This window comes from Parus major, chromosome 2 (genome assembly GCF_001522545.3).
Source record: "Parus major isolate Abel chromosome 2, Parus_major1.1, whole genome shotgun sequence".
Classification (NCBI taxonomy): Eukaryota; Metazoa; Chordata; class Aves; order Passeriformes; family Paridae; genus Parus; species Parus major.
This window is the reverse complement of record NC_031769.1, coordinates 42,828,689-42,845,093: the sequence shown is the minus strand read 5'-3', so window position 1 is coordinate 42,845,093 and position 16,405 is coordinate 42,828,689. Positions and strand designations below refer to the sequence as shown.

At 38.0% G+C, this 16,405-nt stretch overlaps 1 protein-coding gene across 2 annotated transcripts in view; it reads left to right on the top strand.

Moving 5' to 3' along the window:
• The window catches only part of CPNE4 (copine 4), a 224,686-nt gene that overhangs the window by 44,779 nt on the left and 163,502 nt on the right, over nucleotides 1–16,405 (top strand). For both annotated transcript variants that reach the window (XM_015620105.1, XM_015620104.1), the window contains one exon: nucleotides 3,341–3,528. In XM_015620105.1, coding sequence (XP_015475591.1) covers nucleotides 3,349–3,528 — 180 coding nt within the window. In that variant the 5' untranslated portion in view covers nucleotides 3,341–3,348. The remainder of the gene's footprint in view (nucleotides 1–3,340; nucleotides 3,529–16,405) is intronic.

Genomic DNA, 16,405 nt, shown 5'->3' with positions numbered 1-16,405 from the left:
CCCTAAAAAGTTTATAATTTGATTGTTTACTGATTAGTCACAGAGTAGAAGAGGGTGGAAGGGACCTCTGCAGATCATCCATTCTAAGCCTGTACTCAAAGTAGGTTGCTCAGGGCCATGTCCAGATGAGTTTTGGATGTCTCTAAAGATGAACTCTACAAGTTCTCCAAGAAGCATGTTGTAGTGTTCAGCCAAACTTCCAGTAAAAAAATTTCCTTTTCTTTAATCAGAATTTCCTAAATTTCAGTTTGTGCTATTTGCCTCTTGTCCTTTCACTGGGTACTACAGACAAGAATTTGGCTTCATGTCCTTAATTCCTCATCTCATTATATCTATCAGTAAGATCACTTTGAGCCATGAATCTCTTTAGAAAGGTAAAAAGGGCATATTTACTTCTAGTAAATGAGCCCTAAGTATGCCAGATATAGAACATGTTTGAGACACTGGAGACAGAGATCTGTCTTCAAGGTTCTCACTTTTACTTTGTAGCTGATGCATTCTTTGGTGTTGGTTTTTTTGTTGTTGTTTGGTTGGTTTTGGGTTTTTTTTGTATTTGTTTGGATTATTTTTGTTTTTGCTTTTTGGGGTGGAGGTTTGTAGCCTAATAAGTTTCAATTTCAGCATAGTGCAGTTTTAATTTTTTTCTAGTCAGTACTGTTTTCTTGATGTTTCACCATGGAGGGGTGAAAACAGAAGGCCTGGTTTTGCTTCCCCATTCTGTTCAGTCTAGCACTGCTTAATAAATCTGTGTGGGAAGTGTATGATCCACCACCTTCCTGTTTTCCAGAGGAAATAGGAGAGAATGTATGCAATGATGAAATGAAAACTTTAGAAATATGTGACCTATCACTTATTTCACTTTTTTGTATCTGTGTTATTGCTTTCATCTAATGGGTTCAGGTCTTGTTCAGTGAATTTGAAACTGTGTGGACATTGAAGGAATAACAAGGTTCTAATGAACTGAGAAAGAAAGAGTTTGTAGCAGAGGAAAATGAATAATTTTCCCCCCCATCAATAACTTACGTAGTTAATTGACAAAAAGCTTCTTATGCAATCTAACTTGTCTATGTTTGTGCAAAACAATACTGTTTTTAGCCACTTTCAGTGGGCTCAAAAATCTATTTTCCAGGCCTCCAGCTTCCTGGTGATGTGACATCAGCACAACAGCCCAAGCTGGTGATTATATTAAAAGAAGGAATATAATGAGACAAAAGAATAAGGCTGTGGCTTGATCTTTTCCATTGATAAATTTAGAACTTGCAAAAGCTGAAAGAATAGTTGTAGTGATAAAAAGAAATATAATTTTTATACTTACCTGCTGTTCTGAAAAACCAATATATAATTATTGTAGGAGGAAGAAAAATGCATCTCTCCCCCTCACTCTGCTACTTTTTCCTCTTCTCTTCAGTGTTGAAATCATCCAGTTTAATTAAATCACCAGCCTATTTCTGCACAAAGGATGACATTTTATTAATGATGTATGATGTGTATGAGACAGAATTAACCCAATTTTCAAATGGATTTCAATTTGGAAAGGGCAACATGTAAAAATGTCTTGTAAATGTGTGGGATGAGCTGGTTGAGCAGCTTTCTGAAGGAGATGGGATTACAAAATGATGAATAATTAGACAACAGTCTCTCCAGTCCCTTGCCTTATAGCGTAGCCCCATATCATTACCTTTTCCATGTGTTTGCTAGTTTTGCCTAATTTCTCAGTCATGTTTCTTTCCTAGCAGTAAACCCAAGGAACTGTAGTTTAGGTGACAATATTTGCAAGTAACTGGGAGGGGCTGAAGGTGACTGTTTTGATCTTAGGATGTCAGGCACTGTGTTTGTGGTGGGGCTTACATTTTAAATATGCCTGTAAAGCCTGAGGTTCAGAGAGTGGTTGGTGTCCACTTGGGCTCACTTCACTTATATCTGAATGGGGTAGTCACAGCAGATCCATGATCATATACTAAGTTGTTGTATAGATTTGAAGAATTTTAAATTGTTAACAAGCTTTTATCCCTTCTGGCAGGGGAGCAGATAATCTGCCTCATCATACAGACTTACATTCCTGAAATTTGTCTGTATGTATTAGAGGTTCACACTCTATTCCCAACTCCCCTTACTCTGAATTGAGAAATAACCTTCCTTTTTTTACCTTTTGAATTCATAGGAAAACTGGATAGGCACGATTTTGTGGGTTTTGAGTTTATTTTTAACAGATTTGGGGAAAGAAAACTTCACTTTTGTTTCCATATCTCTGAAATGTAATTTTTATCAAAACAGTTCTCAAAACTCATTAACCTCTGAGAACAGAGTGGTGTGGAATAGACAGTGAAAAGGTTTGAAACAGACACTAAAATATCTTACTGATAAAATGGCAAGACAAATCTGCCTGCTAAAAGTATGAGATTCATTTTTTGTGGCTGTTATGTATGGGGTAAAGTGATGAAGGCACTAATCCATGTATTAGGAAGCAGATTTTTAAAGGGTCAGACTGTGAAGCTCAGAGCAAATGAGCAAATTGGAGTGTTCCCATATTCTTTCTTGATGCAAAAATGGTCATATAGGGGGTTTTAGTAAGCTCTGTGTTAAAATATTTTTGTTGCTTCTGTTGAGAGAAATTCTTGAGCTACAAGATTGGTGGTGGTGTTCTTCATAATGAAGTAAGGGTTGGAGGTCCCTGTTATTCCAGGTATCTGTGCTCAGGTAACTGATTCCTGACCCAAAAGAGCAAACACTGTAACAACAAGACATGGCAGCATAAATATCCTGCCTTTCTGTTTAGAACATCAGTCTTGGCTACTTGCTTAGGAATGGAGGCAGGTAATCTTCTGCATTAAGTGTGGAAACAGTGAAATGTATTCAGGGGTTTAATTATTATGAAAGGGGCCTTTTATGGCATTTGTACCAAAAGTTTGTGCCAGAAGAAGTGCATACTCATTAGAAGAAATAGAGGGAAATAAAAGTAGATTGGAGGAGAGCTGAACAAATTTAATTTACTTGTTAAGGTGTAACCATAAGAAATTTGGAAATACCATTCTGTCTATCTATCCTTTGGGCTAGGGAAATGTGGCTCTAAGCAGAAACAGAGCTGGAAGTCGAGGTCACAGCTCCCCCAGAGTTCAGAGACAAGGTGGAAAATTTCCTTCTGAACTCATCTTACTTCTCAGCATATGAGATGATTATTTCTTTTTACTATAGGTATTCCTTTGATTTTATTATTTCTCCCTCCTGCTCTGGTTTTCATTCACTGTTACTGTCTAGCAGAACTTCACACTGGCTTCTGTGTGGAAGGAGGGGCTGAACTGTGTGTGCACCATCCTTAATAGAACTTTTTTCTCTCTTTCAGAGCAAGGAATGAAGAAAATGAGCAACATCTATGAATCAGCAGCCAATACCCTGGGAATTTTTAACAGCCCATGCCTGACTAAAGTGGAGCTGCGAGTTGCATGCAAAGGCATATCAGACAGGGATGCCCTCTCAAAACCAGATCCTTGTGTCATCCTCAAAATGCAGTCACATGGCCAGTGGTTTGAGGTGAGTGTTTAATAAAATAAAATTGATTCTTCTGACACTTTAGGATGGCATAGACATAGTGAGGCAAAATTGAAATAGCAAGAACAATAAAGAGAAGCGGCAATTTGAAGCCTGTGGCATAATCTTGCAAGACCAAAGGGATATTTTCCATTAACCACAACACACTTTGAATCAGAAACTGAACTTCTCTTTGGAATCTAGATTAAAAATCAAGATGAATAAATAATGAAGCATCATAAATTTTTTCCCTTTAGGCCTTATTTTTTCATAAAAGCTATATAATAGCAGAGATAATGATAGTGACCACCAGGCATTACCATATAATGACAAGGAATATTGTGGAGGAGAGGAGGATTTATTATTAGGTGTCAGTGGATTTGGTGGCAGAGTAGCTTGATTTGCAAATTTTGAGCATTACAGTTGCATTTGTTGTTGAAGTTATTAAAACCAATGTATTTGCCTTATTAATTTGCCCTGCATTGCAGTTTGCATTTTTGATTAAAATCCTGCTTTGTGTTATTTTGCCTGATCATGGAAATAATTTCTTTGATAACTGGAAACATGATATCTTAAAGAAATTCAAATTGTAACTATAGAACATAGAAAGGAATGTAATCTTTTTAGTGACATCTTGTTAGTTATTTTACTTAAAAATTACAGTTGAGTGTTAGTGGTTAATCAAGCTAAAAGGTGTGACTTTAAAAAGAGAAAAGGAAGTATGTAAGAGATAATTAGGAATTTTTTTAATCCAGTTAATTTTGAGTGCATATTCATCCCTCTCTTTTCAAGAGTTTTAGCATTCAGCATAGGATTGTCTTATCTATGGAAAGATAAAAATAATGGTGAGCATATGCTGAAAGCAAAATCTTAAACTCAAGGGTCTTTCAAATTTTAGCATTTTCAGCCAAGTTTTTCAGACTTTGAGGATTTTGTTGTATTTATTCCAATCATTTTGACCTATGAAATTTTTCCAGTTCAGGCCAGCCTAGGAAAGTTACGGGATTTATGATGATACTCTTCTTTTCTTAGTTTGCTCTTGTGGAACTACTAGACATATCCCTGGTAGAAAACCAGACTATAAATATAAATAAAACTCTCACCATTGTTTTAGTGCTACAAAATCAATGTTTCAATGTAATTGAAATTTAGGGTGATATAATAGCCTAAAAAAGGGTAGTTTGAGCTCTCTGTGTAGAAAAAAGCATTTAGCTGCACTGTGTGTAATGACACAAAGAACAGAAATTAACCAAGCAATGGATTAAAGGTCAAAATAAAAGAAATGGCCCTGTTTGGAAAGGACACAATGAAAACTTTCATGCTCTCTCAGTTCTCTGAATAACTTTGGGTGCATTTACATACAGTTTGTCTCTGGCAGGGTAAGTAGATTTAAATTATATATTCTGATGTAGTAAAGGAGATTCCCTTTATTTGATGTGGTTTTTAATTTGGAAAGTGATTGACTGAAGAGAGTAATTCTTGTAGAACAGATCTGCTCACTGATACGATTCTCATTTTATGTCAGTTGCTCCTACTCTCTAGTGAGAGTCCAGGCAATTCATTTTAGTATGAAAAAAAAGTTCTTATTAGTTCATGTTCCTATCAGTGCTGCAAAGTGAATGCCACTCTACCATGATGAGTCTTTTCTGGCCAGCACCTTCTTAACAGAATTTTTAATTAAGTCCCAATTGCTGAACTAAATTGAGCAGAGTCACTCAGGTATAGCTGGAGACATAATTTGGCTGGAAGAATCTTCTGCTGATGGCAATCAATAATCCAGCAAGACCTGAAAAAACAGATGAAGTAATAATTAAAACATAATAAAATCTGGTTGCCAGTGAAGTGAGTATATTCAACATAGAAATCACTAAATGGCAACCCAAGAAAAGGAGTTAGAACTGAGTATGGATTTAGTGCCTTCATAAATTATCTTGAATTTCCAGATACCTTAAACCCCGTGGAGATCCAAACATGCTGTAGCAAGATACAGTGTTGCTGAAATTTTCATACTGATCACATACTCCGTTTGTCTGGAGGTTTCAGCATGAAGTAGCTGGATTGAAGGTGTCCAAAATGCAGGTTGTGCTCTTGCATATAAGTGCTTTTGAAATCCATGGAAAGTACTGAGGCTGCTCTTGGCCAGATGCAGCTGAAGCATGTAGGCTTAGGCTGATGGGATTGTGTTGTGCATGAAGTTAGAGATACTGGGATATAAAGGAGCCTCTCTGCAGGTGCAATCCTTGAAAGTGAGTAATCTGTGCACTTTTATCTCTGGGAGAATTTTGATAAAAATGTCAGCCTGTTGCTGAGGATTTTTTTTCTTTTTCAGTTCTGCAGTTCTGTGTGTGCATGTGTGTGTGTTTGTGTAAATTATGCCACCTACACATGGAAATATAGAATGAAAATGTCTTGATGCTCTTGTAGAGTGGGTAGGTGCCGTTTCCAGAGATTGGAAATGACATCTAAGTATTCTTCTTGTTTTTTCTGTTTTTTTTTTAAGTGTGGTTTTTCAGTTTTGTTTAGTTTTGGGGGGTTTTGTTGGTTTGTTTCCCAGACACAGAATTGGTGAGGTTGGAAGGGAGCTCTAGAGGTCACATGATCCTTGTGCTGCTCAGGTGAGGACACCTAGAGCCTGTTGCCCTGAACTGTGTCAGACAGGTTTTGAATATCCCTAAAGAAGGAGATTCTGCATATTCCCTGGGCAACCTGTGCCAGTGCCTGGTCACTGTCACAAGTGAAAAAATGTTTCCTAATGTTCCTGCGTTTCAACTAGTGCCCCTTACTTCTGGTTCTGTCTCTAGCCACCAGTAAAAAGCCCAGCTCTGTTGTCTTTGGACCCTCCCTTCAGTAATTACATTGATAAGATGCTCCCTGAGTGCTCCAGGTGTGTCACCTACGAACTTGCTGAAGGTGGTCTGCCCCTCATCCAGGTCATTAATGGAGATCTTAAACAGGATCCAGCACTGACCCCTGTGCCCCACTGCCAGTCACTGGCATCCAACTAGACTTTGACTCACTGATGTCCAGCCTCTGGGCCTGGCCAGTTTTCAGTCCACCTCACTGTCTGCTCATCCATTCCCTGTATGAACAGCTCCTCTAGGAAGATCTTGTGGGAGGCACTGTCAAAGGCCTTATTGTAGTCCAAGTAGAAAATATCTGCTGTTCCTTCCTCATCTACCAGGCCAGGTAGATCTACTTCATCTTAGAAGTTTGTCAAGTTGTTCAGGCATGACTTTTTCTTGGTTAGATACTCATGATGGTTTTCTTATCCTTAATGTGCCTAGGATTAAGTGCTGTATCAACTCCCCAGGAACTGAGGTGAAATTGGTGGGCCTGTAGTTCCCTAGATGATTTGATGAGGGCCACAAAACTCCTCAGTAGTGAAACCACTGGGAACTTGGACAAATACTCAAAGAATTCTTGGTGCTGTCCCCCGTTCTGGGACAGATATGCTTGCTGGTTTTTTTCTCTTGTCTGGGTAGATGTTTCTCTGTAAGCAAACTGGCACACACACAAGTGTGCGCAAACACCTCCCCCCCTACATTTCCCTCTGTATGTATGTTGGTGCTAGCTGAAAAGCCAAGCTAGAATGTAAATGGTACGTTGTGTGTGAGAAACGATGCCTCACCTTTTTAAATTTATAAAGTTTTTTAAAATTAAAAAAAACTTTTAAATTTTGAACCACAACAAGGGACTGAATAAAGAAAAAAGGACAGTGCTGGGTGCTTGGCTGCAGCCAGGGGCACACCACTCACACCTGTAACAATCCTTATATCTGCTAGTGAGAAGCAGATATAAGGATTACTCTTACTCTTGGGAAGTCAGCCCTCCCCACACTTGCACGTGTGTCACTCTTCCAACCCAGCTCCTTCTCCATCCTTCCTCTCAGATCAACTTTGAACATTACAAAATTTAAATAAAAAACACCAGAGCTTAACAGAACTTCTTTCAACCTTATTACACACATTTAACATTCGCCAGAGCCTACATCACACTATCCATTTATCACATTGTGTCTCACAGAAAAATTGGCAGTTTACTCCTTCTCACACATGAAGCCTAGTAAGACAGGATGTGATATAGCAGAATTTAAGTTTATACTATATTTATTTACTAAAAGCCAATTTGCTGATCCTGGGCTGAATTTTAGCACTTCTGGCCATAATTTCAGGCAGGTGCACACTTGCAGGGTGGCCAGATGTTGCACTTAAACCATTTAAGATAATTATTCAACAGGTGTTTTTCCATCTTGATTTGACTGTGTTCAAGGAGTTTAAATACTGTACTAAGTTTCAGATGGTGAATGACTGAGGTACATGATGATAAATTCCCTTGCTCCAATGATTATTTTACCCACATAGAGCATGAATGTCCATGTGTAATAAATGTTAACTGTTGATGTATAGTATTGGAGCCTTCAGCTGAGATTTGTTGGCACTGGCATTCTCATTAACTCCTAATTCCCAAGAAAGTAGCTTGGGCCTGTTCACAGGTTATCTGCATATGGCAAGTACCCACAGTATGTGTTATTTTGAAAGCTGAGCAAGTTGCTGAGCTGTGACTGGTCATACAAGATTTGCAAGAGATCAGGAGGTGTCACACAGACTGACTTAGCCAGATGGAATGTGATGTCTAGAGCTTTGAAAAGAGAAGAGGTGCTCAGGAAGACAAGCAGCCATGTTTGGGAATCAGGGAGGGCTTCCTGTGGTTGTATTTTCTGGCTTTCAGCAGCAGGACAGAGTGTCTGCTGCCTTGTGGATTTGAACAGGTAGCTGGATATTTTGCTTTTTACCCAAAGCTTTTATTAAACCTTAATAACTGCAGAGCAAATAAAGCAGCACACAAATAGATTTTTTTTGTTGAAATGTTTTCTGAAGTCACAATTTGAGGAAAACTCAGTGAGCTTCAGTAAAAATGTGTTGATATTCTTAAAATAAAAGTTATTCACTTGTAATTCAACATGACATTTCAAGGATCAGCTTGTCAGGACTAAACAAATAAACCTGAGTTTTCTGTATTTCCCTTTTCCTTTCACATCAACCTGCACATCCACGCAGACCTGCAGGCAAACAGATGGTAGAGACCAGTGAGCTAGGAAATGTATGGAACTAGTTAAGGTATGGAATACACAGTGGAGCCTGCTAAACAGGCTACGTAGGAATGAAGCTATAGGAAGGACAGTCTTGCTCTTCATCTGTATTTGCTTTTCCCCTTAGTCCTGCTCTCTCTTGCTTCATTTCTGAATTCCAGCATCTGTCTCCTTCCTCTGCCTTTTCATCTACCTCAGCTCCCCATTTACATTCCCAGCACCTGCTGCCACGTTTCTCTCCTCTCTGTTTTGGAGAGTGGGGGAAATTCCCTGCCCCTTCCTAGCATGGGCAAAGGATCTGAAGAGAAGACCCTGAGGCAGACTTAAGCTATTTGTTTCCATAGATACCCAAAAGTAGCTTTCATGTTATCCATCTGTGGCTGTTACAGCCCACTGCAGAAGCCAACAAGCCATGAAATAGGGGAGTCTGTGGGATGATACACTCCATGACTCTACCAAACTGTTCCAAAATATACACAAAAATATTGTGAAGACGGAAAAAAATCCCCCCACATATAAGAACAGACGAAAAAATACATACTTTTTAGTTAATTTTGATGAACAGGTAATAGATGAAGCATTTGGATGGAACTGGAAGTTTCAGTGATCAGAAACAAAAACTACCACCAGCAGCCATACAGAATGAGGCTTGAGGCTGTCTAACCTCATCTTGCATCTGGTTCCTAGTTGGTGACAGTAAAGAAATATGGAATCAGAGAAATATAGAAGTGACTTTCCAGCTTGTCCTTCCAGCTCTCAGTGATCTGCAACTCAGGGAATTCTTAAACAGGAGTTTATGCCTTTGCAATTGTAAAAAAAAATGTTGTTAGAATAACTTCCATAACTTAGTTCAACTAATTTCAGAAGTTTTTGTATATAAAAGATAAAATTTTGGGATATCCTGGGACATAATGGTTCAGCAGCTTAAGTGGAGGTTGAAGAAAGTAATATTACTTACAGTTTTTGAACTTGCCTCTTGCTGATTATTTTTAAGTTCCTTTTTCCTCTATTAAAGGAGACACTGAGAAAATTCCTGTTCATTTTCTAAATGCTACTTTGGATTTTATTCTTCTGATTTGTCCATGACTGAATAAAAAGGCAATCTATATTTTGAAGATTCAGCATACCTAACCTATCACAAAACATGGATTTGTTTGAGTAGTTATTTGAACTATGTTTATTTCAGAGCATTGCAGAGATGTAGAGCCATAACCTGTTGTCACATTTCCACAGAGATTTCTGAGCAGTGATTTGGGATTTATTCTCTGCTTTAAAGAACTGCAAGGCTTTGCAGTGGGCTGGTTTATTGGAAGTTTGATGGGTTTGAGGATTTTTTATTTTTTTAAAATATTCTAGTCAATGCTAGAGCAGATTCTAGATACTATCTTTCTGATTTCACTCTTAAGATTTCAAGTTGGTGAGAAAACATCCTGTATGAAATTAATTGTAAGTAATGGCGTTACCGTAAGATGAACATACCATCTTAGGAAGATTTTCTCTATCAGAGAGAGGAAGTTATAAAACATCTCATCAGAACTTTGTATCAGATTATGCCAAATTTGGTGGCAAGGAGATGCTTTCACCAAATAAAGGTTATGAAACTAGCTCTTCTCTTTGTGAAGAGGCTTCTGATTCGTTTGCAGATTTGGGAGTTTTTCTCTTCTGGACATAGAAGAGGGCTGATAATTGGAAATGCTACTTGCAAGTTCTCTGGCCAAAGCTTAGATCAAAGTCTGTAATGAAATGCTAGATCTATTGTAAAACTGGATTCATGCAGTACATGGTTGATGAAAGCTAATGGGGAAGAATTGAGTCTTTATTTCAAATGATCAAGACTTTTATCAGGAAAAAAAGGCAATGGGATTTTTTTCTAATTAAGCCACAAGGTGGCTAAAGTCCTACCTTTACTGACTCAGGGCAGTCAAGTTGATTGGCCCCTCCTGCCCAGATCATTCAGGCCTTCAGAGCACTTGGTCTTGTATGAGCACAGGTCAATGCCCTGCATAGCTTGCAGGTGATGAACTGAGTGCAGCTTTTGATTATTGACCTTTGGACCTAGGAAGAAATGGGAGCAGTCCTGCTGCATTCACTTCCCAAGGGATGTTCCTAGATGATGATGCTTAAGGATTTTTTAGATGCTATCTATTTAGACTTACCTCATTTTCACTCATTAGACTGAAAGCTGTGATTTTATTTACACCACAGCATTGTGCCTGTGTATATGCCTTTATGGTTTATTTCATCCTCACAATTCAATATCATACTTTTCTTCTTTTTCCATCAAGTCTCTGTTGATGCTAATGAATGTTTCTTTACTCAAAACTACTTGGTAACCTCTGTTGCTGCCAAGATTTGCTTTTAGCTTTTACTTTCTGTTCCTGGTACATCTCCTTGAAGTCTTTTTGTATGGTGTGACTGTCAAAGACAGCTCATCTGTTTCAAGCACCACTGGAAGTCTGTGGGGTCAGGCTGCAGGCTAATTGAATGTTTTATCTTGGTCCGTTCTCAGCCTGAATTCATCTAATCTGATATCTTCCTTTCCAAGCCTTAATATTTTGGAGGCACCCTTTCTTCCGAGGGTTTGCCTGCTGAGGACCTCCTGGCATTAACTCTTTCTGGAAAAAGAAAAGTTCTCCACATGGAGGGAATCTGCTATACAGTTTTTCTCCATATCCAACAGAGCATCATTCATAATATTCTGTTCAGCCCCTAATGCACTTAGCACATTTTTACAAATATATATGTGTAAGCTCAAAACCTAGAACTGTAATTTATATTACCTTTCTTGATAAAGACAACTATCTCTCAGGTCTTTCTGAGCTGCTTATGCAAAGTTGGATCTCTGAAAACTAAAGGCTGTCATTTTCTTGTGTTGGCAAATATTTGATAAGAAGTTGGTACTGGGAATTTTTTTTCTCCTGTGCCTAGTTCAGAAATATGAACATCATTAGGTTTTGATGAGATTTTTCTTTTTAGACCCCAGGTAGTAATGTGCCTATTTATTTTAAATCCATTTTATAATAACTCCCTCTTGTTTTCATCTCATCCATCACTGCTGCTTTTTCTTGACCCTCCTACTTGTCTCAGCATTTAAAGACAGCCACAGTGCTTTTTTTCCCTGTCTTTTTAAATCAGCTAGTCTTTCAGCTTGAACTCATTTGAATCAGACAGATTGTCTCAACTGAAAACAAATACTGTCATGTTGAGTCAATATATATGAAATATCATATTATTCCACTAGCTCAAACATCATTTTCTGCCTCTGTAGTGCAGTTTGTGAAATGTAATGTACGTGCAAAGGAGAGAAAGTAGATATCTTTGTCTGTATTGAGAGTGGTCATATTTAGGCTGGATGATTTCTTTCTATAGGAGCTGGAAGCTGGCTTCTCTATCTGTCCAACTAAACCTCTTCAGGTCCCCTGTCTTCAAGCTATGGAGAGTGAAGAGCTATTTTCTCGTAGTTTACATAACTGAATAAAACCAAGTGCACTCCTGAGACGTCAGGAGAGAGTGCTTATGTGGTAAAAGCTACAGGGTCTCTCCCTGAACCTGTGGTCTGGAGCATCCTCTCCCAGGAAGATCTTCTGTTGGGGCTGATTTCCAGGAGCCCTCAGGTCCTAGGAGAGCCATGGAAATGAAATGTGGGATCATGTAGTCATTTTTCTATGCTAGGAAATAGTTACATGCTTCAAATCAGTTCAATACTGCACTAGCTTAGATGGAAATCTGAATGACCTGTACTTGCTTGGATCCTATTTCAATGTCCAGAGGATCAGGGATTATATAAGTGTTTGAGGAACTCTGTTCCTTCCTGGTGAACAATATCTTTGCAGCCATTCCTCCAGCAGATGTCTTCAGCCAGAGTGTCAGTAGAGTGCAAGTAGCACTCTACACTTACCTTGCCATGTGTACCTGTGAGGAACCAGGTTTGGTGCTCTGTTGTCAGATTTCTCAGATTTCTTCTTGGCTTTGCAAACATTTGTGTATTGTTGCTGGTAGAAACAATTTGAATGGTTTTAAGCTACTTGAAAATTTTGCCTTCATCTTAGATTATGAATAATTGGATTGCAGATATGAAATACTAAGAAAGAACTGAGAGGAGATCTCATCTGTTCTTGTATTTATGTCATTTAAAATATTGAAATGCTATGGCTGACAAAATATTTTACTCTACATTAATAAAAGTGGGTTTTTTACATCATTAACAGGGAAACTGAATTATTTCCTTTTCCCATATGATTTTAGATATTTCTTTGTTGTTAATGTTCTTTCATCAGTGTTTCTAATCATCCTAAGACATCCTTGTAAACACTGCTTTTTAGCCATGCTATCTGATGGTTCTTTATTCATGCTTCATTAACTTCTCACAACTTTTTCTCAGGATAGTTTTCCATGAAAACTATGACCCTTGCACATTGTTCTCAGTCATACATATATACATATGTATGTATGTGTGTGTGTGTGTATATGTGTATATATATATATGTACACACACATATATATACACATTTATATATACAAACACACATTCATATATATGCATACAGTCATATATATATATATATATATACACATATGCAGTAAACCAATATTTTTTTTCAAAATTTTCAAAGGAATATATTAGGAAAAACAAAGTTTTACGGTGCCTCCACTCTTTCTTAACCCTGAGTAACTAGTTTGGTAAGAACTGGAGGAATTCTATACTGTCAGCAGCTAAACGTAACAAATAAAAATTATTTTGCTCTCTTTCCCTGCAGTTTAATTATCTATCAGGTATGTAGTATTTTAAACTTGGATGGAGAGTCTAAATCTGCTTTTGTTATGGGCAGGCAGATGCACATTTCAGATTACCTCAGTAATATGCCTTCTTCTCATGAGCTATTTTTCACAGATACACAAACTTCACACATCTCCAGGACAGATTTTAAGTCTGGTTTGACTTCAGTAGTTTGACAGATTGTGATAAACCTACAGTAAACAGGAATCTTTGGAGCTGCTTTGTAAATAGATAATTCACTTGATTGATTCAGTACACTGATTTTTAACCTGTAACATCAGAATGGAACTGAGAGATTGTCAGCAGCATGAGTCTATTCTGTGTTAACTGTGAGGGATTTTAGGCTCTAACACAAAGTGTTTCCAGAAGGAAAAGAGACTTGTGAAACTCTGAGAATAAGTGATTTATAAAAACAGTCTGAACTACTGCAAATGGGTTTTGAAAAGACAATATTGATTGACCAGAGATGCTAAGTTCATTAAGCTGGTTAGGCTTAAAACCATTACATAATAAGGGAATGTGCTGGTGACATGGATTGATGGAATTCAAGTTTATGCAAAGGAAAGTAAAGTAATTTCCCTGGAACTGCTGTTTTCCATATTCCTTCATGTTTGGTAGTAGCTTAAAAATATATTGTATCAGTTGTAACCAGGCCAGAATTCAGGCTCCCTGAAATCTGACTGAGACTTGACATGTCCAAACTAAATTTCTGTATAGATGCACTGACCTCATCTGTTAACAGATATTTCAGGTATAAAAGACAGAGAAATCATTGCCTGATTTTTTTTTACTTCTTTTCAAAAAATGGGGTGGATTGATTATTTTTCTTTCTCCCCTTGAGAACTTTACAACTTTGCATGTAAAAACAGGTAATCAAAGCACAGCCGCATTTGCATCAGCTACCAGAATTGTGATTTCTGCTCTTGTTTCTTTGCCACTCTTAGTGTTCTCAAAAAAATATCCTAGATGTAAGCTAGTAAGACTAGTCTCTGAAGAAGAGGAAAAGGGCTAAAAATATCCCCTGTTTCTGGCAGAGGGCTTGGAGTGGCTGCTACCACCACCACCATGCCACTGCTGCTGACAGCAAAGCAAAATTATACAAGTCCTGTCTCTACAAAGATGCTTATTTACTAAGAAAATTTTAGGGCACTTTGGACAATCCATATAAAGTCCATAATGTTTGGGTGTGGATTCATAGGTGATCTGTATAAATTTACCTGCCTTTTGTTTAAAATACCACACTTAAAGGCGTCAGAATAAAAATATGTGACAAGCCAGTTCTTAGGTTGAACAGTCTCCTCTACAAAAGCTTGTAAGTCATTGGAACTGGAATAATTGCTGTAGCTCCCTATGAATAATTTTTGTGTTCAAAAAGCCTGCAGTGTATTGTTCAGCTACTATTTAGTTTGAAATTCATCATAACATATTAACTGCAACTATCTGAGGTAAATGTCACAATTTTGTGAGATGCTTAGTTTTATTCCACACCACCAACCCATGATGTTGTGCTTTTGAAGCAGAAAACTGTCCATTGTGGTAATCTGGATTTGTCATGATAAACTTAATCAGAGGGATTTGAGATTTGTTTTTCAAGTCAGTTTCAATTAAAAAACAAGTCAATTAAAAATATGAGGTTCGAAGCTTTTGCTTTTCAAATATTTGGAAAAACTCATTGCCTAGACAGGGCACCAGCTGGCTTGTGTATGCCATTGGTGTAGAACTGGCTGCTGGTGCAGAACCAAGTGATGCACTACATGCCTTCTATATGCCTCCTCAGGGAAACATCAGGTTGATCATTGTATCTTGTTGTATTTAACTTTAAATGCTGTTTGAGGGCTGATTAGTCTGCTGTTGCCTTGTAAGCGGGGTAAACTTAAAAGCTTATGCTGTGTCACTGCCAAATGAACTGGACTAACTTCAACAGCCTTGCTCCCCTGGCTGCCCTTCAGGTTCCACATGGATGCAGGAACTGTCTTCACTGACAGCAGCATTTGCTGTTTCAAAACTGTATTTGCACTTCTCCAGCTTATATTGCGCTTTTCAGCTGCCATGTGTGTGTCTTTCCTATTCTGCACAGGACTATACAATATAAATACCCATGCCTTTGTTTTTCTGTTTGAAATTATTGGCATTATGTTTATTGTCATCCTATGTTTCAGTACTCTACTCTTTTTACGGTCCTGTGTGTACCTAATTGTGTTGAAGGTCCTGTGCTTGCCTGCTTGATTCCTTGATTCTTTAATTTAAATACCAAAATAGATCCTTGATCATCTTTGCATTAGTCTTACTCCTTCTCTTAATAAAAGACTTGTCATTGAATATCCTGTGTTGGAAGGGACCCACAAGGATCATGGGGTTCAACTCCTGGCCCTGCGCAGGACCATCCCCAAGAGTCACACCATGTGCCTGAGATCATTGTCCAAATGCTTCCTGAACTCTGCCAAGGCTTGGTAATGTCACCATTTCCCTGGGGAGCCTGTTCCTGTGCCCAAACACCCCTCTAGGTAAAAATGCTTTTCCTGATATCCAGCCTAAACTTCCCTGGACACATGCCATTTGGTAAGGAGTGTCCATTCTCTCTTCCTTAGTTTGGTGGGACTTACTTGGTCTTCTGCCATATTTAGCCCTATAGCTCCACAATGAAGTCATGTCCAAAATATTATGAACAATTTTTCCATTTTCATATATATATATAATTTATATTTTTCCCTGGAAATGTATTGAGATTCCTTAATAATATTGGAAAATGTTGGTGATAACTATCTGTGTGGTAGAGAGTGAGACTTGTATTTTACAAGTTAAAATTCTACACACAACTCTGATTCTACCCAAAACTGTTATTTTTTAATTCAACTTGCATGTAATGCTCTTTTGCAGCTTCTGGAGATTTTTGCCCAGATTTTGATTGGTTTTGAATTTGCTGCTGATCATTGAATTGCTGCATTGGCACAAAAAATAAAGTGCTCACAGGGCTTGCATGCTTTTATTTTCAATTTATGTTCTAGACATGGCTT